The sequence below is a fragment of the Synchytrium microbalum genome (genome assembly GCF_006535985.1).
Source record: "Synchytrium microbalum strain JEL517 chromosome Unknown SmJEL517_scf0030, whole genome shotgun sequence".
Classification (NCBI taxonomy): Eukaryota; Fungi; Chytridiomycota; class Chytridiomycetes; order Synchytriales; family Synchytriaceae; genus Synchytrium; species Synchytrium microbalum.
In genome coordinates, this window is record NW_022158379.1 from 98,871 (window position 1) to 111,384 (window position 12,514).

Sequence of the window (12,514 nt, forward strand, 5' to 3'; positions counted from 1 at the left end):
AGCTTGGAGTTGTGATACTTCGTCTTCTAGAGCTTGTACACGTTCTTGCAGTTGCGCTTCTCCACCAGCACTAGCTTGAGACAACTGATACTCTAAATCCTGTAATCGTAATTCAGATGCATCGAGTTGGGACCTTAAATATGCTATTTGGTCTTCCTTGTCGGTCTCGAGTCCTTTACTACTATTAGGATGGCGTTCAAACGACAAGGTTGGCAGCGATAGCATGGAAATGCCACTCAGACCATTTTCGCCAGCAGCTATAGATCGGCTCGAGTCGTGTTGAATTTCGGTACGAGTGGCATGGAGCTGAGCTTCTAAACTTACAACTTGAGATCGCAAGTCTACGACGAACATATGAGGTTTAGCACAGAAGCATACAAACCGGGCCAACACTTTGTTGCGGCGCTGATTTTTTGCATTACCTTCAATCAACAATTCGTGAACATCTCCACTGGCACCACGCCCTTTAAGGATTTTCAACTCTTCCAAAGCCTGGTCCCGATGAGCTTCAGCGACAGCTTGAGCCTGTTCAGCAGCAGTAACTCGTTCTTCAACATCAGACACACCTATAGACCTTACAGGCGACATGGGCGATCTCATTGACTCGAGCTCATCAATACGAGCTTGCATATTCATCAACTGCAAGTTCAATGCATCGGCTTCTTCACGTGCTCTATTATTAAGGGAAAGTTTCAGCCTTGTGAGGTAAAAAAAAGAACAGATCAGCTCATACCTCGCAGCCTCTTCAGTACTAGCCTTAATCTTTAATTTGTGGGTTGCTAATTCTTTACTGAGAGCTTCTCGTTGAGTCATCAAGGTACTCACATCAGCTGGTATAGCTAATGCTCCATTCGGTGATATTGATCGTGAGGTATTATTCATGGTAGACGAAGAAGTCAATGAGGATATAGAAGCAACAGAAGCTCGTGACTGGGTCTTTTCCAGAGCTTTAACTTTAGATGCCAATTCCGATTTATCCACTAGAGCATTTGCTAATCGAGACACAACGTCCTCGTGCTGAATCTTGAGTTCGTTGAATTTAGCATTGACGACTTCTAGTTCTTGCTCAACACCAGGATCACCACTACCAGCAAAAGCCTTGTTTGCTAACATTTCTTGCAATCGAGAATTCTCAATTGTAAGAGCATCTGCATGACTGGATATGTCTCGGTGTGATGCCAATTCAGCATTCAGGACCGAGACCATGTTTTCTAATGTAGCTATTGTGGTTTGATCTTGTTGACTTCGTGGTGATTCTACTTCACTATTAACATTATTGTTCAGCGAACGAGCTCTTTCTCCATTCTCAATATGCATTCTAGCATCCTTGAGTTGCATTTGTGACTCGTCTAGTAATGCTCGTAAAGCTTCAATTTGCATACTAGCGTCAACTTTTGATGAAGCAATTTGCCTGCGACTATCTTCTATGACCTGTTCCAATTCCTGTTCAAGAGCTTGAATCTTGGCTTCCGAATTGTTGTTGGTGGATAACGATTCGGCCGATTCCGGAGCCACGTTGCCTAACGATCTAGTGCTAGTGCCTGAACGAAGGTTCGAGTTCTCTTCTTCCAAGTCTGCGTATTTGACTCGGAGTTCTTGTAGCTCGTACTCTAAAGTTTGGACTTGAGACTGTATGGGGGAAAAATGCGTTGGTCGAGAATACTTCAAAAGAGAAAAAACCCCGGATAACAAAGTGGATCGATGACAGTTCTCGTCGAGGCACTCACCCTAGACAATCCAATCTGCTTCGCCAAATCAATCTGCCCTTTCGATACACCCATAGAAGCCAATTGAGATTCAAACGCTTGAGCTTGCGACATTGCTTCAGAGGCCTGCCTCCTAGACTGTCTCAGCGCCTTCTCTTGTGAAGCCAACGTTTCTTCCAAATTCATCTTGTCCTTCTCACTAGCACGTAATCGCCCTTGTAATGCTTCGTATTCGCCGCCACCGTTTGCGTTAGCAGCAGCAGCATTGGGCAGTAGAGGTGCTGTTGACGACAACGATGATGATGTTGTGGCACTTGTAGGGGAACCGGCAGAGACTGAAGTCACACGACGTGGGATTGATGGTGCGTCGGTCATTTGCTGAGTCTCTAACGCATGAAGTCTTCGAAGAGCATCATCTCGTTCGGTGGAGAGACGATCTTGGATGTCGTCACGCTGTTTCGTCATTTTGTCGAGTTGCGATTCTAGAAAGGTGATGCGAGATTCCATGGTGGGTGTTGATAAATTACGATTTCCAGACGAGGATGTCGGCGATACAATAAATGGCAGAGCATCAATGGATTTGAGGTCTCCTGTAGATGATGGTGTGGGCGTGACATCATTTACTTGCTTTTCATTATCGCTACTACTAGTATTGCTAATACCATTCTGATTACCACCTTCTAGAGTTCGTTGTTCAGATTCAACAGCCTTCTTTTCAGCATCAGCGAGCTGTTTCTGCAATACTTCCACCTGAATCAGGGAAGTACTGATTTGATCTTGCATAGCTTGTCGTTGTAGGGCTGCTTCATCTAATTGCGATTGCAGAGCAGCTTGAGCACCTACAAGCTGTTTCTTTTCAACTGATCTCTTGTTGATATCTGCTTGATACGTATCCAATAAACTATGCACTCGAGTGATTTCAGCATCACGTTCAGCCATAGCTTCCGTCCATTTCTGTAGAGCCTGATCCCGAGCAGCAATATCAGCTTGCAATGTTTGGATTTGAGCTATTACATGAGCGGGCACAATTAATGGTGGTGGTGCTTGGTTTGTAGGTGGCGGTGAAGATATGGGCATCATTGCGGTGGAAGGTGCAGCAGACATTACTGGTCTAGCAGGTGGTAGAGACTGTAATTGTGATGGTACCGTTCGAGGCATTCCAGTGACAGCTATAGATCCTGTTCTTTGAGGTAATGGTCCAGGTGGATATCCGCCATTAGGAATGGCATTATTATTATTGTAGTTGCCCATATTGCTGCTAATGACTGATGGTACTGGTGGTAGCGAATTTATGACATTGATTTGGTTTGCAACCATCATAGGTTGTTGCTGATGTTGTTGAGGTGATGGTTGTTGTGGCATTGGTGGCCTACTATTTTGCGTGCTGCCATTAAAAGCAGAAGCTAGAGAAGGTCTATTATTCTGAGGAGGCGATTGCTGGACAATTCTTTCAGCAAGGACAGTAGCAGCTATTCTGTCAGCTTCGGACCTTGTCATTGAGTCAGCTCTTGAAGGAATGGAAGGTGATTTTATATCCTTTGAAGGGACAATAGGAGAAGGAGCTGCCACTGAGACTGGCTTCTCTGTAGTTTGCTTCTAGATCGACAGGAAGTGGGTTTAGAATAGAGATCAACGTTTGCAGAGCCAAACAGTGAGTACCAAGACAAAGTCCTCGATGTGACGGAGCCGAGTAGTGATTGCCTTGTGGGATTGAAAGTGTGCCTTCATTTCTTCAGCCAAGGCCTGCATGTTTGCATGGCATTCTAATGTACGAGAACAAGATGAGATGACTGGGTCAATGGCTCTTGTTCATAAAGTACTTGTTTTGGTTGTCACATCATCACGAATGCAATGTCAAACCACTTTGATGCGACACATACGTTCGATCTGTTTCTGAGCATCTAGGACTTCCTTTTTTGGCTTTGATCTGTCCTTTACGATGAGAGCGGCCTTGTCAGCGAGAGTCTTTTGGGCCTGTACGTTCATTTGATTTTGTCTCATCATAAGAGCAATTCTTGTTTCTTCCTGAGTGAGTTTGTCCAATTCCTGCTGCGGATTGTTGACGGGACTGGTATTTGAGGCCAACATGATTGCCTAGTCCTGTAAGTACGTTGGTTTGATGTTAAACTACATACTGTTGAAATCAAAAGGTTGCAAGATTGCGCATAGTCGGCCCCTTCCCAATTTCCAAGAATCAAGAACATCAATGACAAATGGACAGTTGCCCTTTACCTCTCTCTCCGATACGACTGGTTCCAACGACGTTGCTTGACTTGTCCCCACTCAAAGTGAACGGTTTTGAACGGCTTCTCTTCCTTTTTCGCCTGTGTCCCGAATCACGTAAAAGACGGCACGGATAGCAGGTATTGTAGCGCTTTTTTCATAGAATATCACTATCTGTTGTATTATCTCGCGATTTACACGTGCAGTTGTCCTATTGTCCTCCAACCCAAGTCGACCTAAAGCTTCACACATAAAAAGTACATATAGCATACGCAGACTACACAGGAGACAACCATGTCTGACGCCATGCAGCAAGATGATGATGCTGGCAACAATACCACCAACGCTAATGGCAATCAGGACGACCCTGTCTTTGGTCGAGTTCAAGAAGATGACACCAATGACAACCAACTCCCTTCGTTCGGTCCCGACGACACCAATAATAATGATCTCAATCCAAGCAGCAGCTCTGCTAATCCTATACTGCAATCTCAACCTGCTCAGGCCGATTTCGACGACATTTTCGGTGGTGGTGAAGACGACGACGACATGAGAGAAAACGTAGACTCGCTAGCTGGATCTGGTAGGTATTATCCCATATGCATATATATGCAGTAGCGGGGTGTCATTTTGGAACTCGTCTGCTACTTATAACCTTGATTCTTTGAACCTGACGAACTCCTCCCAAATTGAACTACTCAAACACCCTCCTAATCATAGATTCTGAAGAAGAAGAAAATCGAGCCCTCAAGATTCCCATCAAGAAGAAGGCCGGTGCTGCTCCAGTGTATGATCTGTTGGACTGATCAGCCCTCGAATGTCTGGATGCTCACACACTCTCTCGCACCTACAGTCGCAGAAAGAAGAAGGAAAAGTCCACAGAGGAGAAGCAACCTAAAAAGCGGCGAAGAAAGGCTGATGATACATCCAATGTGCCTCTCACTGATCGAGAAAGTGAGAATTATTGTATCATCGCATTTTTTTGCTTGGGTGGATACTCATTAAACCCTTCAATCACTCATATAGTGCGGGACAAGAAATTTGAAGACCAGTTCCAGGCTGTAATTGATAAAATCAAACCCAAAAAGGCTTCCAAGTCTAAAGATGCTGATGGTGATTCTACAGAGGTAACCGAAAAGAAACGAGGACTTTATGGAGGAATCTATAACTGCCACTGTCGACTTACACCATTTCATGAACGACAGACTTCATATGACGCCTTGGCAGAAAAGTTACGTGTACAGATGCTTGCTGCTGCAAGAAAAGATGCTGAACTACATGCGGCAAAGGAAGTCTCGTTGGAAAAGGTCAAGTTCTTGCCTACAGTGCAACGTGCTATGGCCAGGTAAGAACTATCAAAGGTTTATTGATCAAGGATTAATTGGCAGAAATGAGCAATCTCGCTTTTGAAGCAGACAACTCAAACTTCTGCATCTCGATTAGAAAACACTTGTATGATACATTCATTGACAATGAGATATTGCCTGTCATGAAGGAATGGCTGGAACCACTCAGACCTGATGGCGTATTGCCTTCATTGGACATTCAGCGATTATTGATTGATGCTCTTTCTCAAGTAAGATTGTGGTTCATTGCTACATTGGTATGAAATAGGAATGGACAACTCAGACTTTTCTGTCAATGCACAGATGTCTGTCACTATCGAGCAGTGAGTACTCCATTCAAGCTTTCAGTCTTTTTCGCCCTGGCTCACTCTATATTGCCCTTCGTAGTTTACGATCAAGTGGCATCGGTCGAGTCATCAAATTTTATACTCATCCATTGACTCGTTGCTCAGATGAGATTCGTCGTAAAGCTCAAGTACTATTAGGTATGCCGATATTGTCGCTTTCGTTCCGTTTTTTGGCCCGATTCATTCTTTTCCTCGAAATCCACTGTAGATCGATGGACAAATCTGGTATTGGGTCGATCTATGAATTACAGAGATACAAATCAACAAGTCAGAGATGTCAGACAAGAAAGAATGTGAGTATTGATTGAGACCATTTTCCAATGTTCTATCCATACGTCTACTCACCCAAATTCTTACTCTTTCCAACCACATCCTCAATAGTGCACGACCAGCTGCCAAAGTGTATGTATTATTTCTTGTGTTTGAAAAAGACACGTGCAGGATCTCTTTTGAGTTGCTTTGTTTTACCGTCAACCTAAACTCACATTCTTCTTGCGATTAGACTTGTGGACGACGACCGAATCTATGCTCAACGACCGCAAGGAGGTCTACCTGCTTTCAAATATGTTCCCAAGTTGGTATTACCCAAAGATGGTCCCGTGGAACGTGAAATGCCTGAGCATTTGAGCAAGCTGTCAAAGAAGCTCAACAATATTGGTCGTTCAAAGAAGTAGTTTATGTGTGTTGGTGGTGGTTAGTGTTTTTGCTGGTGGGTAATGATGGTTGCATGCTGGTGGAATTTGTGTTTGCGTTGGTAGCATCTTGTACATGTCTAAAGACCTTTGAAAAAACGAGACCCAATTTTTATGATTGCTGGTTGATTGCCTACGAAATGTCTGGAGTTCGTTTGAGGGTTCTTCCGTGTCTCTTCTGGTGTTCAGAAACATTGTGGTCATTTCCAAAAAAAGTACTCTAAATGGCTGACACGTTTGAGCTCTCCCCTTTACGACCGGCAAATTTTTTATTGATATGGCATAAGATATCAGTTATTCTGCTCACGCAACCAACAAAAGAAAGGCACCAATGATGTTTGTGACAGGTACAATTTTTATATTTTACTCGTGAATTCTTTATTTTACAGACAAATCACCAACAACATACTACCTTATCGCTCTTCGCGGACTATTAAACGTGAAAGAGAGATGTCAGTCACACTGTTCAACCAACCGAAGAGCACACATGCAGGTGAACGATGAGTGCGAACTCACCAACCATATCAGCCTTGATGAGCTTCATTCGTAATAACAAGTGCCTTCCTTGCTTTCCTCTCGTAATCAGCTGCCATTTCAGAGACTTGTCAAAGATGTTGTTCCTTTAATCCGTCTTTTTCACCCTCAAGACCTCTACTGTGCAAAAACATCGCGTTGATATGCTCGCCAATGGGACTGCAAATGCATTCCAATCGAGTACGCCAACTTGTTGTGACTGTCAATACGAGCTTGTATGGCACCCTCTTGAATCAGAACAGCCATTTCTGGTTCAAGTTAAGCCACTGTGGTGTTAAAGGCCGTGGCCATCTCGTTGATGTTAAGAGATTGGAAAGGTGAGAAATATTCCACGAGTGCCTTTTTGCGAATGTTGGCCATAAGTATATCCACGTGATCGCCGCGATAAAAAGCCAATAGCCCAAGTCATTATGACCATCTGAGACGTGAGGTGTCGTTAGACTTTCACAAAACTCTGCCAATCACGCAATCCAACATGTAGACATACCCTTATAGACTCCTTGACCATAGAGTACTACGCATCCTTCAATTGAGCTTGTGGTATTCCAGTGTTGACTTTGGCCTCCTCATTTGTTCGATCAAGCCAGGCAGCAGGGGATGAAATTAATTTATAGGAAAGAATCCGTGATTACGTGCCTCTGAGTCGTAGATGTATATGTCCTATTAATTGTTAACTATCTTTTGATGTTGCTGACCTCATTGATTAAAGCGGCTCCAGCATCAAATTACACGTAGTGAGGGGCGATACCACCTCGTTAGTGAATAGAGTGGCGGATGATGCTGTTGATATCGATAAAATGCAACATGACGTGCGGTGTTTTGAATCATTGTGAAATGACTCTTATCAGGATGAAGAGGATGCTTTCTACCAGTTATCGACAACGGCATGCGTCTCTGAGTAGTTCTAGCGAGCTCAGCTCCTTCATACTAGTGCATCGTTGTCGTAGATATCGTTCCAAACGCCGCAAAGTCGACAACCCCAATTGACGATGACTCCAGGCCCCAGCAAATATTCCTACATATTAGATTGAGTCTTTTGCTAACTCAGAAGCTGCTAAAATCCAACATTTGGTGGTGAAATACTCCATTTCCTCCAAACGAGAAGTCTACCAGCGGTATGAGAAAGAGGCTTTTGGAAGGAGCTTACAAGGGCCACGAGCCTCCACGTATATTGACAATGGATTTATGCTCCTTCTCAGACCACTCACACCCAAGTGACGCTCTAGCATTGATCTCCCATTCTCCCATTCGACATATTTTACCACAGAAGTCCCAATAGCCCGTACTTAGTACAGGACGGGTAGGGATTAGTTCGACGAACAGACAGTATATCTGCGATGGGAGTCACGTCAATGAGTGGATTGTTGCAAAAAGTTCCACTCAGCTCTAATCGGGAGTTGTGGTTGTTGCCTGCATTTGTTCAGTCTCCAATTTCTGACTTGAAGGGAGTGTTAAGACGAGATCAGACAGCAATAGCATTCATGTAATCCAACCGTTACTCCTCTTATCGACTCTCCATTCCCTCTGTTACATTGTCATCAACGTTGTCATCAAACCTCTTGATCGAACCACAATGATCTACGTTGTCGCCTCTAGATTCACCCTGCACCCATCCGACAGGCTGGCTCTTATCTCACATTCGTCACTCTGCCATTCGTCACTCTTCGCTCTCTATTCGCCAAGTTACGACATATTCCACGCTTTATTATTTTGCAGTTTATATGACGAACAGCACACGATGCGGTGGCCGCATGCCGAGTGACGAACGCGCACTCTTCAGGGCAGAGAAATAGCATAGGCTGGCACGCCCCATGCATAGCCTCGACGCCCAGTTGTTTGGCCCCAGCCGATCTCGAACACTTTGTTGTCTTTTCCTATCTCCAACGACACTTCTCATTTACAATTGTACAATAAATTTGATATGACAAATATGCGATAATATATTGCATGATCAAATGAAAATACAATGGGGTTTCCATTGTTGTCGTATTATACAAATCCATCCACGACCATTTATAAGTCAATACATAACAAACCTACAAAAAGTCCACATATTCATAATTTCTCCCACCACCAATGCTGAAGCCCTCCTTAATATAATAGTACTAAATAATAACAGACTCTCCCACTTGACACGTATTTTTTTGGTACCAAGCTTACTCTTCCACACCACTAATGTGTCGTGAAGCATTTACTAGAGCTTCAAGAGCCGTAGCATAACTACTAGGTGCATGATCAGCAAACATGGTGGTAGAGAAATGAGCCTCTGAGAATGCAGCTTCAACATCTTCACATCGATGCATTGTCAAAGTACATGACTGAGGCTCCTTCAACGTTGTTTTGATTCCCAGTGGTGGTGGTAGATTCGAGGATGACGCTCTACCACCACCAATATTACCACTAATATTATTCCCTTTCCCAGCAATAAAACCATCACCGCCAACACTATTACTACTATTTTTACTGGCACCACCACTACTATCCTTCTTGTTGTTGCCACCCACCACCAGTGACGAGGGATTACAAAGGGAAGGAGTAGCTTGAATCCAATACACGGTGCCTGGAGGAAATGTCTTATCTGCCGACATGCCAGCACGCAGCGTCTTCAGTAGAGCCCATTCCCATACATCATCTGCATCAGCATCCCAATCTGAAGGTACTGATCCACGAAATATATGTAGCGCACGTGAAATCACTTTTTCTGCGGTGCCCCGTTCTTGTGCTAGTGCTACTGCCACGGTCTTGAAGTCACGTATAAGACCTAGTGATAGACATGGTATCACATCGTTTCCTAAGAAAACAAAAGAAGAATTGCATTTCAGTGACATTACGGGAAGGACGTTGACTAGATAATTCTCCTTTCGAGCTATATGATTTGATAAGGACAATCAGGAAGTACTTACGGAAGACAACACACGTAATCAGCTTCTTGTAAGCCTTTGACATTTCAGCAGACATGGTACTGGGAGGGCCCTGCAAAGATGACAATTGAGTTAGGCAGAGACCAGCAAAAAAATCACAACGACAAAGGAGAATCCCGGAGAACTCGTATATCAGGAAAGAAAATACTTCCGACACTCACATAGCAATAACAATGCACAGGTCTCCCTTCCGGGAACCCTCGCTTCGTAACAAAACTGCCGTCCTTCTGAACATCAGCCCACATCGTAGCCAACAAAGCAGCAACACCACCTCCTAACGAATGACCACACAAGACCAACCCAAATCCAGGATATTGTTTTAAAGCTCCAGCTACTACTTCAGCAACGGCAGATTCACATAATTTCTTGGCACTCTTCAGCATTCCGGCATGTACAAATCCTGTTGCTACGTCTGTGGCATAGTTGGCATAATCACAAGTCAGATCTGTGAGTAGGTCAGACAAGCCTAGAGTGCCTCGAAGTGTCAAGACTATCGATTTTGTAGCTGGGTCTACGGCAACGTAATGGACTAGTGCCTTTATGGTTGGTTGAGCAAAGGCTTTTGGTTTGGTAAATGACGACGTCAAGATACATTCCAGAGGTATGCCAGCGAGAGATGCGAACGTCTAAAAGGAGGAATTGAAGACACTGAGCATGCAAGATACGTAACGTGGAGGGCAGCATCATGGAGGTCGAGTTTTTTCTGCAACCACAACCATCCCAATCCAATTCCAGGCACGTTCTTACCTGAACATTGTGATGATGATCCTCAGCTGATTCAACAGGCTCTTGAGCACGTTCCAAGCCCAAAATACGAACAAAGTGTGTTCCATATGCACCACATGCAAACCCGAGAAATCTAGACAAGCGAGCCCATAATTGTCGATTAGACGGCAGATTAGAGTGCATAGGTGATGCAGGACCAGGTTGAGGAGCAGGTTGGCTATTATTTATACTGGTATTGATACGATCAGGACTATTAGTACTACTGAGAGGTAGTAAAGAAGGTACTTCGTTCGGTTTAGGAGCATTTGGCGCTTTTGATGTTGAAGATGTGGTTGTTGTTGTGGTGGTTGATTGACTCCAATCGAAAACTCTACTACATTTTTCACGTGTTGGTGACGATGGTATCAAATACGATGGCTGAGTGGTATCATGTACCATCACTACAGTTTCGCGTACGGTTTCAGTGAATACTGCTACATTCAGTCCGATATTCCTAGGAAGAGATTTATGTCTTCTTTTTGTGTCTTGTTGAGTTGGATTTGTTCCAGACGACCATCGACTAGCTCTTGGAGTGGATGGCGTACCCAATTTTAAGCGACTAGTCGATAGAGTACGTTTTACTTGACCCCATGCTGAAGATTCCGAGTCGAATTCCTCGTCATGAGGTACTGATAGACATACGGCAGAGTCTCCTCGACGATGCTGAAGTACGGGCAAGAGATCTTGTCTGCGAGAAGGTGATGGTAAAGATGGTACCGTAGTTCCTCGAGCTGGTATTTTATCAAATCCATGTCGGGACAAGGCGTCGGATAACTGACTTAATTCAGGGGTTGTTGCGACACTGGGTATTACGGCTTCAAACACAGGTGTGAGTCTCAATGCCTTTGCACTGAGCCGTTTTCGACTGACATATTGTAGACAGCTATATGCAGTTATACCCTTTGTCACCGATCCTACTGCAAACACTTGGCCGAATGGTGCTGGATAGGTCAATGCTAGATCATGACGCCATTGGTCTAATTCATTCTTGACTAGATATACGAAAGCTGCTAGAGCCCTAGATGTTTCAGTTGAGCCAAAGAGTCCGTCTAAAACTCGTACAGCTTCTTCGGCACTTTTTAGAGACAGTTGGATTGTTCTCGAGACCAAGTGGAAGGAGCTCATCGAAAACAATTCAGCCAATGAGAAGATATTATGTACAAACTGCGATTTTTATGATGTGTGTGTAAGAAGAAGGTGTTTTGCAGGTGTCGACAAGTGTAATAAGATCACTTACATAGACACCAGCAGTAGTGTACCGATCCAGCACTCTGGTGAAGAAATACGATTCACTCCTATAATAAAACGCCAAAGTTTAGGACTAAACATTCAGTATGGATGCGGGAAAAGGGCTTACATCTGTTGTGATGATGTAATCGATCTTTGGCTACTTGCAGCCGACAAAGCAGCTACTATAGCATGCCGAGTAAATGATAGAGAAGATGTTGTAGAGTATCTCAGAGTCTCAAAGAATGCTTCTACGACGATCTGTGAAAGCCTTAGGGCGATCCGAGTAGCAATCGACACTACAGGGGAAAAGTGTGTTGTAAGCCAAAACATCAGTGATGGCTCGATCCAAACCAGTATTACCTGAACTGATGGCCCTTGCACAACTTTCATTAAGCAAAGGAGGGAGTATTGGAGCGGTGGTAGTGTTCACGATCGTGTTCGTGATGTCAGGTACAATTTCATTGTCTTCTAGCTCTGGCGACGAAATTGCATCATGGAAGACGATATCATCGTCACTTCCATACTCGATTACAGTAGTTTCAAAGTCCTGGACCTCTTCCTCATTGACAAATCTCACTTGTTCTTGCGAGAGGGAGGAAGTCATTTTTCTGTTTTTGATCGTTGATTATGGTAATTAGCAGTATGCAGGCATGAATGTGCTCCTAGTCAGAAAGCTCTTGTCTACAAAAAAGAGACTATTTACAGCATCGATGGTTTGTTTTTATGCTTGTTGGCTTGTGAAGAAGCTTT

At 44.0% G+C, this 12,514-nt stretch overlaps 2 protein-coding genes across 2 annotated transcripts; one reads left to right on the forward strand and one right to left on the reverse strand.

Annotated features, from left to right (window-relative positions):
- Positions 1-4,223: 4,223 nt before the first annotated feature.
- On the forward strand, positions 4,224-6,296 carry SmJEL517_g04438 (uncharacterized protein; the record flags this gene model as incomplete). The annotated part of the gene is made up of 11 exons (XM_031170366.1): positions 4,224-4,512; positions 4,650-4,716; positions 4,783-4,883; positions 4,956-5,056; positions 5,135-5,274; positions 5,373-5,505; positions 5,579-5,598; positions 5,663-5,760; positions 5,831-5,915; positions 6,004-6,024; positions 6,125-6,296. The coding sequence occupies 11 exons, from the start codon at positions 4,224-4,226 to the stop codon at positions 6,294-6,296; spliced, it is 1,227 nt and encodes a 408-aa protein (XP_031023643.1).
- A 2,708-nt stretch (positions 6,297-9,004) lies between these two features.
- On the reverse strand, positions 9,005-12,368 carry SmJEL517_g04439 (uncharacterized protein; the record flags this gene model as incomplete). Its single annotated transcript, XM_031170367.1, has 7 exons — positions 9,005-9,639; positions 9,752-9,821; positions 9,931-10,395; positions 10,517-11,698; positions 11,772-11,829; positions 11,892-12,060; positions 12,125-12,368. 7 exons carry the CDS (start codon positions 12,366-12,368, stop codon positions 9,005-9,007), a joined length of 2,823 nt encoding a protein of 940 aa, XP_031023644.1.
- Between the last annotated feature and the right edge of the window lie 146 nt (positions 12,369-12,514).